Genomic DNA, 17,371 nt, shown 5'->3' with positions numbered 1-17,371 from the left:
CATGTCTTCCACCTCCTTTTCGAATAGGAGTCGTGTCCAGGAGGACCCAAAAGTTATGGGGTCCATGGTTGATGGTATTAAAAGCCATTGAGAGGTCAAGGACAGTGATCATCCATGAGTGTCTAGGGTAGTGCAACTCCAATAAGACCAAAGATGGTAAATGCCTGGATACAGAGGAGCCCACTCACAGCCACTCCATCTTACCAGGGTTCAGCTGAAGTCTGTTGTTTCCCATCCAGACCCCCAAAGCCTCCAGGCACCATGAAAGGACATCCATTGCATCTCTCATTTCATCCGGGACAGAGCTATATAGCTGGGTATCATCAGCTTATTGGTGATATATAAAGAAACCGATGATCTCACCCAGGAGCGGAGAGAGCATCAAGTTCTTTGGTACCCCACAAAGAAGGGGGACATGCACTAGACTTCTCACTCCCTATTAGGGACTGGCTTGGAGGAAGGAGGTAACTGCACAAAACTGTGCTGTCTACCCCCAAATCCCTAAATTGGGGTTAGATACCATGGTTGATGGTATTGAAAGCCACTGAGAGGTCAAGGACCATGATCATCCATGAGTGCAACCAATGCTGTTATGGTCCCAATAAGGAAGGATGATTCTCCAGTATATGGAGAAGTTTGTGTTGTTCCACAGTTGTTGCATGTTTGATTGTTAGAATAAATATTACGCTCTGCTTGTTACTTTCCAACATAGATTTAAACTAAGATATTTAAGCCTGTTTGTATCACAGTGGTGTAGCTGAATTGTAAAAGGAGTTTGCAATGTGCAGGAAATATTTCCTTTAAAAGAGTGAAAGTACTTTCTGGCAATTGTCAGAGATAGCTTTGGTGCAGGTGTATTTCTTAAAAGATGGCCTTGTTGGTAAAGCTGTTCTAGGAGCAACCTATGAAGTTTGTTTATCGGGTATCTGTAGTTCCTCTTACACTTTTCATAAGCCTTAACCAAGCTTTGCAAGACGGATGAAGAGACAAGACATATCAATTCCCATTCAGACAGCAAGAGGGCAGGAGACATCTCAAAATATTAGAGTTAGGTTTCTTTAGCTATGCAACCATTTTTTTTTTCCAACCTTTTTGAGAGGTTTCCCCCCCCCATACAAATGCATGAAAGCTAAGTTGACTAAACCATTATTTATCATAGCTTAAAATATGACAGAGGTATAGTGCCCACATATCTTAACCAGTGCTGTATATAAACATTTTCAATCAGAATAGAGCTGGAAGAGAACTTGGAGGTCCAATCCCCTGCTCAAACAGGAGACCCTATACCATTTCAGAGAGTTACTGTATTATCGTGCAATACAGTATTTATAACAGAATATTACTGTATACTGAATACAGAGAATTAGTACAGTAAAGTACAGTATTTACAACCACTGTTTGCATCCTCCAAAATTCTTGTATGTGTTCTTCATTTTATATTTACAGTCATAATAAGATTGTTATCAGTACAACTATCATATATAATAAGCATTTTTGTCCAGGTTCTGCATGGGACCTGGTAGGGCCATGAAGATTAAAAATCAGATAGTACTGCGCCTTTCAATAAGCCACACATATAAAAATTACTGTGGAGCAGGAGTGTTTAGAAATGTGTTTCAATTCACCATTTCCACAGTGTCCCTGTGGTTAGGTTGCAATGTTGGCGGTAATCCTAAAACAAAAGGTCACATTTAACAAAAATTAAAATAATCCAATTGATATTTCTTTACCTGGTTTAAAATATTTTGGCGTTAGGCCATCTTTCTCTCCTTTGGCACATCTAAGCAAATAACCTTGTAAAAAGCCTCGGCTGTCTTCAACGGATATATTCTTCCATTTTATTACGATGGAATCAGAGGTGGTATGTTGCACACTAAAATCAGGTGCCGTTTTGGGACCTGGGTAGGAAACAACCAAATATTCCTTGAATGTGGAGAGGACAGATACCCTCCCACTCAGAATATCCTCCTCTCCTCATTGGAGCATCTATTTCACAACCTTAGCAATTTTAAGATGGATGGTCTTCTATTCACCATACTGGCTGGGGAATTCTGGGAGTTGAAGTCCACCCATCTTAAAGTTACCAAGACTGAGAATCATTGGGCTATAGTGAAGTAAAACATGCCTTTTGCAAACAGAAGGCAATTCTAGGTAGCTAGTTAGCTTTTGAGTGCAAGGTGAGGAACATTTAGAAGTGGTTAAATCCTGAAACAAAATCACCCGTTTTGTTGTCTATGGAGATTCTCAGTCATGCAGGTCATGGTTGTCCCAAAGGTGCTTTTTCAAAAGGCAACTGGACTTTCTTTGTTTTTGCTTGAAGACATTTTGCTTCTCATCCAAGAAGATTTTTCAGTTCTGAACTTCTTCAGAAGAAGCTTTTTGGATGAGAAGCAAAACATTTTCAAGCCAAAACAAAAAAAAGTCCAGTTGCCTTTTGAAAAAGTATCTTTTGGATACCCATCTTGTTATATTCATTTTCTAAGAAATAATACAATTATTGAGGGCATTTCATTGTCTATTATCTCAACCTCCTGAATTCTAATGAGCTCCACCTATCTTAAAAGAAGGATTATGACTTAAGTTTAGCAGAATTCTGTTTTGCAAGAAAAGTAGTCTAGAGCAGCTCTTCACTCAAGTATTCTTTGGATAATTTTCAACATGGGAGAAAAAGTCCAAGAGTTGTGCTTTGAGACACGTTTCCTTTCTGGAGCTGTCTTTATTCCTAGCTTGACCTATAGACATTTAAGTAATATTTAACATTAAGGACTGGATTTAATGATTTAGATCACTGCAGTGTTTTCTCAAATGGCCGGATCCTGTTTATACACTATCTTCTTTTCCCATTTATTTTCAAGAGAGAGCTATAATTCTTCTAATTGTATCCTATCATTTGAAAATAAAAGATCTGAGCCAACCAGCTGTATAAACATACTTAAATGCAAGTGCAAAGCTAATATCAGCTGGCTCTTATTTCATATCCTGGCTTTTGTTCAATAATCTCCAGTTCTATTAATGAACACTTTTCTGCCAACAACTTTTAATAAAAAAATAATAACATATGCTTACTCAATTCTTGTATGTAGCCCTTGATATATCCCAGTATCTGATATCCATTTTCTTTGCAGCCAAAGACAGAAAATGTATATCGAACTCCAGGCTGGAAGACGTCTGCAACACAAAAACATCATTCATAAATTTTCATTATGGTGCTATAACTTTTTTAAAGGTATATTTTCATATCAAGCAGGTAGAAAACAACCTTTTGAATTAGAGAAATGTGGTTTTTTTTACAATAGACATTGAGAAAATGACAACTTACCTAACAATTGGGATCTTTCAAAATAAGATGTTGAGCATAAATAAGCTGTAATAATAATCTTCCTCAAAATAAATCTGGCGGCTTCCTTGGAATCTTTCCTTTTTTAATTTTATTATTTGTTATTGTTACATGACTTTTTTTCTGGTTAGTCCTGAAAAGGGCTTGCATGTCTACATGTCATTACTTAACATGTGCTATTGCAGGGCTGTCAAACTCCCGGCCCACAGGCTGGATGCGACATGCACTGGCCACACCCATGCCTGGTTTAGTGAAGGGGGGGGGGAGTCCTGATAAGTCACATGATGCCCCTGTGATGATGTGAGTTTGACACCCCTGTGCTATTGTGACCTATCAGCAGGCAGCAAGAGCCAGCGGTCCAAAGTTGCATGTGCTAGGGATAGAGAGCTATGTGCTTTAAACTAGCTCCTTAAGCATAGACAGCATTGCCTTGTTGGTTGCCAGTTGGCTTCTTATAACACTTAAATTGCAAAAAGATTTCTGCTGTTCTTTGCCCACTTAGCCTCAATTTCAGAAAGAAAACTGAAGCGCCACTCTTACCTCAGAGATGCTATTCAGCAGGTTCTGACCAGTTCTGGAGAACCGGTACTGGAAATTTTGAGTAGTATGGAGAACCGGCAAATACCACCTCTGACTGGGCCTGCCCCCATCTATTCTCTGCCTCCTAAGCCCCAGCTGATCAGCTGGGTCTTCTTTTGTTGCCCGGCACAGGAGAACGGAGCTGGAAAGCAGGTTAGTGGGGTGGGGAGGGAATGGGGATTTTGTAGTATCCTTCCCTCTGGAGTGGGGAGGGAATGGAGATTTTACAGTATCCTTCTCCTGCCATGCCCACCAAGCCACGTTCACCAAGCCACACCCTCCGAATCAGTAGTAAAAAAATTTGAATCTCATCACTGTCTTACCCGATTTGATATCAGCATTAGTCACACTTGAAGAAAACTTTTCCCAGTTAACAGCTGTACATGGTTCAGGATCATAACACCACCTCACTACGTAGCCACAAGTCACATTGGAGTCAGGGTGCCAAGCAAGAGAAATACTATCGACTTTTCCAATTCCCTTTTCTATGTAAATATCACCTGTTAAAAAAGTAAAATCAAAGATTAATCCTTGAAACTATGCACTAATATAGTATGCTCATTATAACTCTAACGCAGATATGGCCCATACAAAATATCCTGTGGGTTGCCCCCTCTACATTCTCAAATGTCACTTTGATCTCAATGAACACAAAAAATACACAAGATCCTTTTGGGTGACCACACAATTCTTAAGTTCCTTACGCAGGAGGATTCATGCAACTTGGATTTTAAAGGGCCACACACACCATTACTTGTGAGTATCTGTAGAGGGAGCTTAGGACAAAATGGGCATGATGATGTCATGACACCGATGTGGCGACTAAAGTACTTGGATAAGATGTTTTTTTATTTTATTTGGTTTGTCAATTGCTTACAAGATAATAGGTATAAGTAAAAACATAGTTATGAATACATGGATACATATAAGAAAAATAAAAGAAACAATAGGACAGGGACAGTAGGCACGTTGGGCGCATATGCACGCCCTCTACAGACCTCTTAGAAAAGGGGTGAGGTCAATAGTAGACAGTCTAATGTTAAAGTTTTTGGGGTTTGGGGAAGAAACCACAGAGTCAAGTAGAGTATTCCAGGCATTGACCACTCTGTTGCTGAAGTCGTATTTCCTGCAATCAAGTCTGGTGTGATTAACCTTGAGTTTGTATCTATTGTTTGCTCTTGTATTGTTATGGTTGAAGCTGAAATATTTATTGACAGGTAGGACATTGCAATGTATGATTTTATATACCATACTTAGATCGGACCGAAGGTGGCTTAGTTCTAGGTTTTCTAGGTCTAGAATTTCGAGTCTGGTGGCATAAGGTATTCTACAACGAGTAGAGGAGTGGAGAACTCTTCTTGTGAAATATTTCTGGACTTTCTCAACTGTGTTAATATCAGATACGTAATGTGTGGGTTCCAGACTGATAAGCTGTATTCGAGTATTGGTCTAGCAAATATTTTGTATGCTCTAGTTAGTAATGTAATATTACCAGAGAAAAAGCTATGTAAGATTAATGCCTTTTTGGCTATGTTATGTATATAATGATGTTGTTTGCATTATGACAGCACGATGCATATTTCATCATGCTGGCAATATTACAGTTTGCTGTGAATGCTGGTATTATGTTTCATCACACCGTCTGCCAGATGTTTCGATGCTTTTGGCAGGTGGTGTTGTTTGATGTGGTTAAAGGTTTCAGTCACAGAATGTAAGCTGTCCCAAGTAAAGCTGCCTTTTGCAATTGATTCGTAGCGATTTTGTCAATGCCAATGATGTTCAAGTGATGTTCCAAATGTTTTGGGATTGCACCAGGGCACCTTATTACTATTGGTACTCTTTTTGCTTTCTTTTGCCACAGCCATTGTCTTTGTATTTTATTCAGTCTTTGTGATTTTATTCAGTTCTTTTATTCTGTTGTCTTCAGGTATTGCCATGCCTGCTATCCAGATTTTTTTTGCCTTTCTTATCAACAGTTGTTAAGTCTGGGGTATTATGTGGCAAACGCTTGCCTGTTTAACTTCTATTATTATTATTATTATTATTATTATTATTATTATTATTATTATTATTATTATTATTATTATTATTATTATTATTATTATTATTACCCTAGCTTCAGTATAATTTTTCTGCTCAGGACAACTCAAAACAGAAAACTGGATCAAGACATTACCATAATAAGAATCAGTGACATTCTAGGTTAAAAAATGGAAATACATTGTTAAACTTTATAAAAATACTTTTCTTTTCCTTGTATAATTTGGCTCTAAGTAATGGAATATCTTAGACTGGTGTTCTCAATCTTCACAATATTAAATGCATGGACTTCAATTCCTAGAATTCTCTAGCAGGAGGCTGGCTGGGGAATTCTGGAAGTTGAAGTTAAAGTTGCCAAGTTTGAAAAACACTGTACTAGATTGCTAAGCCACTTAGCATGAAATAGGAAATGTGGACTTGAACTGGCATGCTACAACAGGACAATCCTAAGTTACATTAGCAGAGAGATTCAAACAAGACCATGTAGGTACTAATATCATTCTATAAAGCCTTAATAAGATCACACCTAGAATACTGCATCTAGTTTTGGTCATCACATTATAAAAAAAGATATTGACATTCTAGAAAGAGTGCAGAGGAAATCAACAAAGATGGGGAGTTTAGCCTCCAAGGGACTAGAGGTTAAACTATAAGAACAATTGCAGGAACTGGGCATGGCTAGTCTAGTGAAGAGAAGGACCAGGGGAGACATGATAGCAGTCTTCCAATATTTGAGAAGATGCCACAGAGAGGAAGGGGTCAAGCTTTTTTCTAAAGCACCTGAAGGCCAGACAAGGAATAATGGATGGAAACTGAACAAGAAGAGATTCAACCTGGAAATAAGGAGAAACTTTCTGACAGTGAGAACAATCAACCAATGGAACAGCTTCCTTTCAGAAGTTGTGGGAGCTTCATCACTGGAGGCTTTCAAGAAGAGATTGGACTGCCATTTGTCAGGAATGGTGTAGGGTCTCCTACTTGGGAGGAGGGTTGGAGTAGATGACCTACAAGGTCCCTTCCAATCACCAAGAGATTGACCAAGCTGCCAAACAAAGGTATTTGGTGGTTAACAGAAACATCTTCATGTTGCAGGACCCCTTACTTTCTGTATCCTGTTATATCAGAGACAGAATTTTGAAAGATTTGCTTCAGGGCATCCCAAAGTGGATGCTGTCTTACATGATCTAGAATAGTTGAGAGCTGTGGGAGCTTCATCACTAGAAGCTTTCAAGAAGAGACTGGACTGCCATCTGTCAAAAATGGTGTAAGGTCTCCTGCTTGGGCTAAGGGTTGGACTAGATGATCCTTTCTAACTTGGTTAATTCTGTTGCTCCTCAGCAGTGGGGTTTAAATGCAAAAGCATGTGTTTTTGCTATCCACAGCATGTTGAAGGTAGAAGGTAAAAGAGAAGCAAACAGAAGCCATGGAAGCAACACAATTTTCAAATTTCACAAGAAGCAAATCTGTGACAATTGCCAGATTTTATTTCAGTTATTTCAGAAGAAATCCAATTTTGCTTCAAGGAATCATGGCGTCTCTTCAAGGTAACCCCATTAGACTGCAAGCTTGAGTTTTGTGTTGGTGGTAGCGTCGGTGATTTTGAGAACATTCTCTATATCAGGGGCCCTCAAATTTCATAAACGGGGCCAATTCATGGTCCCTCAGACTGTTGGGGGGCCAGACCGGCTGGATGGGTGTGGCTAGGTGGTCATGTGACTGGGTGGTCATGGCCAATTGAGCAGTCCATTAAACAATACACACTAATTAAACTTTTCCTGGGGGTGTTTTATTTGTTTTTGTTTGCATGTTGCTCTTTTGGTTGACTTTCTTTTTACTAGATCATTTTTTAAGTTGTTTAGTGGTCCACTCAGAAGGTTTAGTATATTTGGAGTTGCTGCCTTGTACACCTTACATTTACTGCCTAAATGAGTTTAGGGCATTACTTCGGTTGACAGTGGACTCAAGTTAACAAGAACCCCTTAGCATGGCAAAGTAATAACTAAAATGGCAGGGGCACACACAGAAAAGAATAAACCCATCTCTTCTTTTCTGAAAGCAAAGCAGAATCAAAGCATGATAGAAGAACCCTTTTCTGTTGTGATCTTCATACCTTAAACAGATGGGCCTTTGGCCATGAGCCAACTAGGCAAGGGGTTACACAACCTCCCCCATCTTGTTACATGAACAGTGCTTCCATATATATATGCTTCATCTTATTCTGGACTTTTGTAGCAGAGAGAGATATTTTAAGTCCTTAACTATTGCTCAGCTCCTCCAGCCTTTGTACTGCCAACTGTGCTGACGGCATTCCTTTCTAAATTCCCTCATTAAAAAAAACACACAAGCGTATCTCAAGCAAGACACATACAAATACACACAAATGAAGCATTGTCTTCCATAAGCATCAGTAATATTTGCAAAAAAGCAGAAAGTCCAGTCTGAAGCAACAACCAGCGTATTCCTCATTGCTGCTTTTTAGATGAGTCAGCCTCTGTGATGGGGATCCATGACTCATGGTGCCTCTCGGTTACGTTAGGAATAATGCAGAGACAGTCATCCAAAAATGTTCCTTTGTAAGGAACATCAGATGAGGCATAAGGACTGTAAGCTGCTCATATCAGTCAGAGCTACAGATTACAGAACCTGGAATTGTAGCTAATGGTTCACAGAAAAAAAAAATCCCCAGTATAATTTACAAAGAAATTCCATAACTTTAGAAATGGTACCAGTCTCTTCAAGAAAAGTTTATCATTAAAAAGAAGCAAAATCCTGAGTTTTGATTAGTACAAAACCTACTTCAAGGATATTAGTTTATATTCAGGTATATGTCATTCTAGCTCACCTGATCCCATAATATTAGAATATAAAAATAGAAAATTCCTCCCCTTAACTACCACTCCTCTCACCATCTCTTTGTCTGTTGTTTCCTTCTTGGTTAAATAAATCCATTGAGGGAGCGACTTGCCAGACTGGTTCTTTGTGAAGTACATATAAATCAATGCTAATAAATCAACTGCTTCAGCTGGTAAGTTTTGATCATAAAATGTGTGCAAGTTTTTAAACATTCTCAGATGCATGCTCACAGCACATGGCCATTTCAGGCATACAAGTTATGTTGGATTCCTCGTCCCCCTCCCCCCTCCTCCCCCTCCTCCTCCTCCTCCTCTTTCCCATTTTAGTGAATCCTCAATAGTAGTTTGAAGTTCTAATAAATAATTCGGGCTAGGCTGGATTTCTGAAGACCTAATGAATGCTGAATATACAGTATGTCCACTAGTATAATTCTTACTTTCAATACTTCTCTACAAAAACTACAAAAACATGGCTATTTCCATGGCTACAAGATTTTCCGAAGAAAGCCTTTTTCTTTTAAAGTTCATTCTCCTGGCATAGGAAACACAGGTAAATAGAACAAAGAACAATGGATAGATTTGGGCAAGGATGTGTGTCAATCTAGGATGAAGGAAGGGAGATGATACAGATAGATTACCATATACTGTATATCCCTAAAATTTGTTGATTCACAAGCTTTAAGTATCAGCACACTTAATTTTGAAAATGTTTGTATGTTAAGCTTCAAAATTATAATACAGAACAGGAAAAAAAATCTGAGAATCACCACTCTAAATAATAAGAACTATCATTCTTTTTTTTTTTTTTTTTTACAAAAGAAAAATTCTTGCACCAAGATTTCCCCTAATAACTACATAGCTAGGTTCAGGTTGTTTTTTCCTCAACAACAGCACATGAATTATTGGTGTTTGCTTCTTCCAATTCTTTCCTTTTTAAAAAATCACTGTAATTTACAGTCTTGGAATTTCCAAGTTTGATTCTTCTTAGCTATCTCATGGTACATTTTGATTTATTTTTAAATTTCTATAGCTGCCAATCTCAAATAAATTCCTCTGGATAGTTAACAATCATGAAATCAATTAAAACTAAGTACAAATATAATACAAAAATAAATATATATCTATAACAAGCAAGCAAAAATTATGATAATAAATATCAATATAACCCCAAAAATCATTATTAATCCATCTTAATAAGAATCTAGATTAATAATTTTTCTCATTGATTCCAAGTATTGGTATGCCAAAGCTAGGACGATGAATGTATTACATCAGCCAATTGTTGTTGGGATGAGACTCTGGTCCAAAAACAGCGCATACCATAATATGTGCAGTCGTCTTTAATGTTGCCAGATGCATTTTTGCTTTTGTTTTTAATGAAATATACCTTTGGAATCTCAAAAGAGATGCAAGGAAAAATGAGAATCGGAAACCTAAAAGACATTTAGGGAGACTACACACAAAACTATTTTGCTTTCGGGATAAGCAACATCACAAGAAGTGTTTCTCAAAGACAATATCAAATAGTAACCTACAGTCAAAAATGAAGATGATTGTGTTCTATGACTTAGTTTGCATATAAAACACAGCTGAAGTAGAGCAAAAATATTTTGTTTATTTCTCCATCTGGCATTGCAAAAAAAAAAAAAAAAACTTTGTATCATGGCAGCCACCACAGAGGAAGTAGAAGAGTTGCCAACTGAAAGCTACCCAAAGATGCCGCTGCAAAGACATTGTGTCATGACCTATAGGAGAAAAATGACTTCTCGGGGTTCAATGACCACACTTGGATTTCATTCTGTATTTATTTGATTTGCAAATTAAAATTGCACTTCCATTCAGAGTGGCCAGAGAGCTGCCAAGCTAATGTCTCCACCACACTTGTATTTTTCCAGAATAAAGGATTTCACCATAATCTATAGTAGTGTTTTTCAAATTTGGCAAATTTTAAGATGGGTGATTTTAAGTCTCAGAATACTCCATCCAACTCTGGGTTTATAGCAGGGGTGTCAAACTCTATTTCATTGAGGGCTGAATCATGGTTGTATTTGACCTTGGGAGGCCGGGGTGGGCGTGGCCAGGGTAGGCATGGTCAGCTTGACGTCAGTCATGTCGGGGGTGCCAGTGATAGCCTGAGAACTCTGCCAATGAAAACAAGCTCCTGAGCTCTGTTTCTGTCTGCAACAGCCTCCTGCAACCCTTTGCCAGTAAAAATGAGCTCCGTTTTCGCTGGCAGAGGCACTGCGGGCTGGTCCTTCACTGTTTCCAGGGTCCCACAGGCCAGATCTAAGCACCCTGCATGCTGTATTTGGCCCACGGACCTTGAGTTTGACATCCCTGGTCTATAGGAATAAGAATTGAAGGACAACAGAGAAGAACATTGAAAGAAGCAAGTTACAGTCCACATGTGAGAATATCATATCTCAGTGTAGTTGACTTTTCCTTCATAAAAATCTCAGATACCCTTTACTCATATCACTGTAGCACAGGAAGACTGCTTGTCCTCTTTCCCCTTCTTTCAACCATGGGCTTCAGGGAAAGTAAGGAAGAGTTTCAGAATACTATAGTCCCAGAACTTTGAGGGAGATTGTCCTGTAAAATCACTAACATCGTGGCTAGTCCTAGCCACCACAGCAATTTCCCCCAGAAGTGGAAGAAAAAAAGATTCATTGTCAATTTGCTTGTGGGGCTGGTTGTTTTTTTTTTTTTAATCTTCAGGTGTGTGCATCTGCTCTTGACTTGGTCTTGGTGTAAATATCATGTAGATGTTTTTAGTTTCTTCAATTTATGTTCTTACCTAGTTATCGGATTGACAAATTAAGGGATCCTAGGTTTTTTTTAAACTCCCACATCTTATTGAAAAATTGTAACAAAAATTAGGAAAAGTTTTAAATACAATTATGGAAATTATTATATGACTAAATCATACTTTCACAGTTCAATAGATACACCAAACATGAGTGTATAAGTAAACTGTACAGTAACAAATAAAGATTTCAGGAACAATAGAAATCTTTATTGGACAAGTGTGATTGGACACACAAGGAATTTGTCTTAGGGGCATAAGCTCTCAGTGTACATAAAAAAACACATTCATCAAGAATCATAAGATACAACACTTAGTGATAGTCATAGGATACTGAAAAAGGTGGACACACACTGAAATTCAAGTGGATGCTGACACTAAAACTTCCATATTTGGGCAAGCAAGATTCAATCTGGCCCCATTAACAAGGCAATAAGTTCATAATTCATAAACATTGCTCCTCATTGTGACTTGTTTGAAAGCTGTTATCTGTCATATCCCGGCTCACTAGAAACTCAGTGGAAGTGAAATTAACGGAAAACTTCTTGTTTACTTGCTTCAAGAAGAGAAGAACCATATGCTGCCAAAAAACCTTGTGCCAAATTCAGCTCATAAAAGCAATGAAGGATCATCTAAATTTTCCCATGCTCTCAGAGTGCGTAGAACATCTAATGTTTGCACCAATCTTCTGTTTATAGGACTTTTAATGGAAATTGAAATACTGCAAATATCACCTTTTTTTAATCAGCATGCTTTTTTTAATAAAAAACATGAGAAGGTAATATTGTTGTTTTTAAACACAAACTTTCACTGGACCTTTTCTGCTCATTCCTCCCACAACTTATAAACAATGTCAATTTCCCCTTTTACTTACCCGCTGGAAGCTCAGCACTATTGATTGAAGAAGGGGGAGAAACACCTGCCTTATTCTTTGCCTTCACGGTAAATATGTAATCATTGTTCCCAAGATATATTTTGGTGGAGTTGTGGGATGCAGGAACTGATTCATTCTTTGTGGATTTATCCGGAAGGGTCCAATATACCTCATAAGTCTCTATCACTCCATTGCTTTCAAGAATAGGGAGTGGCTATCCAGAAAAAGATTGTAAACATAAACAGATAATTATTCCAAGGAAAAGGAGAAAGGAAGTGAAAGAATAAACAAATGCCTTTAAAAAGTCTGTCATAAATATTCTTCATTATCCTCTATTTACAAAGCACTGGACAAACTATTTCTATATAACTGTCCTTATTGCACAAAGACATACAAATGGGCCAGAAGACAACATTTTACAGGACAGGTCAAAGGAGTCTTGGCATGGGGTACACAAGATGGCTAAAGGAGCCTGAAGCATGTCTTGCGTGAAGAGATGTTCTACGCATGCCAAAATCACAACCGTGGTTGACCATCCTTGTATATTTATTTATTTATTTATTTGATTTGCCAATTGTTTACAAGATAATAAGTATAAGTGTATACATAGTTGTGAATACATGAAATGGGTACATATAAGAAAAATAAAAGAAGAATAAGAGAAACAATAGGACAGGGACGGTAGGCACGTTGGTGCGCTTATGCACGCCCCTACAGACCTCTTAGGAAAGGGGTGAGGTCAATATATATGTATATTTCTGACCGTGTTGAAGATGTTTTTACAAAACCATTCCTCCTGGGACTGTTGAGAGGATAAATCTTCCCAGTGGTGCTCATATGCCTTTGAAAGGGTTATGTGAAAGTTCAAGGAAAGTTCAATCTTCAGTCAGTTAAATATTGATCCAGTTTGGTCTAATGGTTAAGGCACCAAGGTAAAAACCAGGAGACCGTGAATTCTAGTTCCTCCTTAGCCATGAAAGCTGGATGACACTGGGTGACACTCAGGGTGACACTGGGCCAATCATTCTCTCTCAGTTCTCAATCCACTTCCCAGGGTGGTGGTTGTGGGTAAAATAGGAAGAAGGAGTATTAGCTATGTGAGGCGTTACTAATAAAGTAATAAAGGCAGGATTTTTAAAAATCTAATCAATAAAATTTAAAAATTGATATTCAAAACACAGCTCAATATATACCTTCCAAAAGAGGGTAACTGTATCTTCATTAGCATCTTTTTCTCTCCAGATATCAAGCTCTCTTGCTGGTTCTAGGAGAAGAACAGTTAATTGCATTAATAGAAGTATTAATTGTTAATCAGCATATATAACAGTTACATTTTCTTTAAGATGTTAGACTTTGTTTAAGTATTGTCCACCTTTTATTCATCAGGAATTGTACAACCTGTACAATTTTTCATTCTTTGGAAAAAATGTTACAGAGACATTGAGTTTTCTTATACCATTTAGCTTAAAGATATACTGGATACACTAAATGTTACTTACTATTAACATTTCAATTAATTAATTGCAAAGTAGGTGTAACGTATTAGTTGCACAAATTAACATATCAGATGGTCTAAAAATTGTGAAGTTTTGAGCTGCGCATTTGAATGTTTTCATTTATGTATTAAAGTTTGACCCACAAAGAGGTAAGATAAAGTTTTGTGAGGACCAGTTTTTTAAATGATCGACCACTACTTCTGTTTCTGTTTGTGAACTTTTTTTTAACATAGAATCTGTCTGAATCTATCAAACAATAGATCAGTGTTCACACAACAGTACAGAAAATCTCTGATTTGGAAGAGTTTCTGGTGCTTTATACAATTTATTTTGGTGGTTATGACCTATAAGACACAATATGATTATTAATGATTCACTTCTCAGTTTCATGATTCTTGTTGTGACTGTGGGCAGTTAATCATGTTCTGCAATTTTACAGTACTTTCATGTTGATCCCATGTGAAAATCATGCAAAATGGGCGTTTTTGTGCTATGGCAAAGCCAAAAATGGTCAGATCTATAGTTATTAGGATGCACTTGGTGCTTAGAGATGTCTGATGGTGCTTTCACGTGAATCTCATAATCATAGAAAATCATGGGGACTCATGTTTAATTTCAACTTTCGTTCACAGCCATCCAAAATTCAACACACTTACGTGCTTGCTGAGTTGTATGGGTTTTTTTCGTGCTCCAATCACTCCATTTCCAAAAGAAAGGCTTTGGGGTGGCACAGCGAACTCGGAAATTGTATTTTGTGAATGGATGCAATTTGTCCACTAAGATTGTGTAACGTGAATTTCCTGGATCATTCAGCAGCACATTCTTAAAGAAGGAAACAGAAACATATATTTAGGTCAAAGAGCTGATGGTTAGAATTATCGTTGCATGGTCCAGATTTTATTTATTTTATTATTACAATTCTGTGCCACCTACTTCACTAGGCGACTGTAGACAACTTACAGTCATACAATTAAAATACCATATAAAGCATGACAACAATAAACAAGAATCACACATTTAAAATTCAGTTAAAATTCAAATTAACCAAGATGGAAAGGAAAAGAGCAGAGTGTGCCCAGGGAACAGGTGACATCTAATTAATCCATTAAATTCAAGACACCACTCCCCTATTGGGTCCTCCAGCCAGCTAGAAGATCCAGGTCTTCAAGCCCTTTTGGAAGTCCAGAAAGGGGGGATACAGATCTTGCTCGAGGGCAGGATCAGGGGTGGGATTCTACCAGTTTGCACCTATTCGGTAGAACCAGTTGTTAACATTCTAAGTAGTTCAGAGAACCAGTTGTTAAAAGAAATTTCTGGCCTAATCCTGTAAGGAAGGCAGGAAGGAAACATTCTGGTGTTGCTTACAGAAACTGCCTCTCTGTTAACCCTTATTCTATTCTTGGCAGGACTAGACTTCCTGTCTCTGGAACTTCTCTGGAGTTTTTTCCCCCTCCTTTGCTGGTACTTTGCTTGTGAGGAGTGACCATTCAAAGTTACAATGGCACTGAAAAAAGTGACTTATGACCGTTTTTCATACTTACGACTGTCGCAGCATCCCCACAGTCATGAGAGGCCAGGCGAGGAGATGCGTGCCTCGATGTGAGTGATATTGAGTTGGCCACATCCAGCCAATAACATGACCACCAAGCCATGTCCACCCAGTCACATGACCACCAAGCCACGCCCGCCACCTAAGCCACGCCCACAGAACCGGTTGTTAAAAAATTTGAATCCCACCCCAGGGCAGGATGCTCCAGAAGTTGGTGCCTTGGTAGGAAAGGTTCTTCTGGATACTTCTTCTGCCAGAGCAGATATAGCAGTAGCACTTAGATTTATACATTGCTTTGCAGGGCTTTACAGCCCTCCCTAAGCAGTTTACAGAATCAGCCTTTTGCCCCCAACAATTTGGGTTCTCATTTTACCCACCTTGGAAGGATGGAAGGCTGAGTCAACCCCTGGTGAGATTTGAACTGCCAAATTACAGGCAGCTGGCAGTCAGCAGAAGTAGCCTGCAGTACTGCAGGTGAAAACAGAGCTCAGGAGCTCCTGACAGGCGCCCCCAACATGAGTGACATCAAGCTGGCCATATTCACCCTTGCCATACCCACCCCAGCCCCCCAAAGTCAAGCAGAACCCTGATGCAGCCCTCAATGAAATAAACTTGTTTGACATCCCGGTGTAGAAGATCCCATTCCTATTAAATGCTTGGGATCTGGCTTTTGAGGGACTATCCTTCTTACTACAAACTGGTGGGATCTACAGGAGGTCTTTTAAAAATGCTGCAGTGCTTAGTAGCTTGTGTACAGGACATTAATTTTCTTCAGATGGAAACATATAAATTAAGAAAAGGAACAATAAATAATAGTTCTTTACAAGAGGAAGACAGAGGAAGGGACCACAAACTAAACTACATGTATAATATAAGTATAAAGACTGAGTCAAGGCATGTCTAAGAAGAGGCCCCAAAGGATGCTTATAATTTTGCCATGTCGACATGGCAATAATACATTATATAAATGTCATAGGATGCCTACCCTTTCTTCTTGGGAAGTGCCGTTAGAAATTTGAACCTGACATTGCAGTTTGGTTTCTTTGAAATTGCCAGGCAAAGCAAATGACAGTCTGAAGCTGGCTGAAGTTACACTGCTCACTCTTAAGTCCGTAGGAGTATGCGGGTAAACTGGAAAAGGAAAAATATATTTCATTAAAAGAAATCCTAACGTGTTTATTTGCTGGCAAACCAAGGCAGCACAAAATGGTAAACTAAGAGATTAGCATACAACCAGTAAGGATTTTGTTTTTACATTCCACCAAAATCCTTGCTGGGAATAAATCTGAATTTTTTACTGATCCATGATGACCCATAAATTCTGTCTAGAATGAAGTCTGGCTAGCATTTATCCTTCTCTATACATATACATACACAAACACACCCCTATTATTTCTCAGTTGTTCCTGCAATAACCTGATCCGAAAGTAGAAAACTTCCCACCACCACTTTTAACTGCTTGATCCATTAGGGAAAGTCCTTTTAAAGTTTCTTCTGCTGATTATTAAGCCACTGGGAGCTCCTCTCCTCTCTTGCTTGATTGTCTCCAATCAGCTTTTCTTACCCTCTTTCTCCAAGGCCATCCATACAAAGGTCATCCATACATTCCATCACATTCTTTCTCAGTCTTAACTAGCCCTGGGCTGTTGCAGTGGAGAAAATAGGGGCAATCTGAATGTGATAGGGAAAAAGGAATGATACTAAAATATATAAGACATTTGTTAGATTTCTTATCTTATCTAGATCTTATCTAGATCCTGCCTTTTATTCAGGAGCTCAAGAATAATTCACAGTGCTGTCTTCTTCTACTTTTCCCCAACAACAACAACCATTGACAT

The 17,371-nt window shown here is 38.4% G+C and overlaps 1 protein-coding gene across 4 annotated transcripts in view; it reads right to left on the bottom strand.

Annotated features, from left to right (window-relative positions):
- Positions 1-17,371, bottom strand: part of LIFR (LIF receptor subunit alpha) — a 112,834-nt gene that overhangs the window by 17,337 nt on the left and 78,126 nt on the right. For all 4 annotated transcript variants that reach the window (XM_087958497.1, XM_087958495.1, XM_026666418.2 and 1 more), the window contains exons 10-16: positions 16,519-16,664; positions 14,641-14,806; positions 13,682-13,752; positions 12,489-12,702; positions 4,240-4,416; positions 3,067-3,168; positions 1,731-1,898 (exon numbers count right to left, since the gene is read on the bottom strand). In XM_087958497.1, coding sequence (XP_087814623.1) covers positions 1,731-1,898; positions 3,067-3,168; positions 4,240-4,416; positions 12,489-12,702; positions 13,682-13,752; positions 14,641-14,806; positions 16,519-16,664 — 1,044 coding nt within the window. The remainder of the gene's footprint in view (positions 1-1,730; positions 1,899-3,066; positions 3,169-4,239; positions 4,417-12,488; positions 12,703-13,681; positions 13,753-14,640; positions 14,807-16,518; positions 16,665-17,371) is intronic.

Source organism: Notechis scutatus, chromosome 2 (genome assembly GCF_049901735.1).
Source record: "Notechis scutatus isolate UNSWTSFEM ecotype Mainland chromosome 2, rNotScu1.2, whole genome shotgun sequence".
Classification (NCBI taxonomy): Eukaryota; Metazoa; Chordata; class Lepidosauria; order Squamata; family Elapidae; genus Notechis; species Notechis scutatus.
This window is presented reverse-complemented; position numbering and strand designations above follow the sequence as displayed.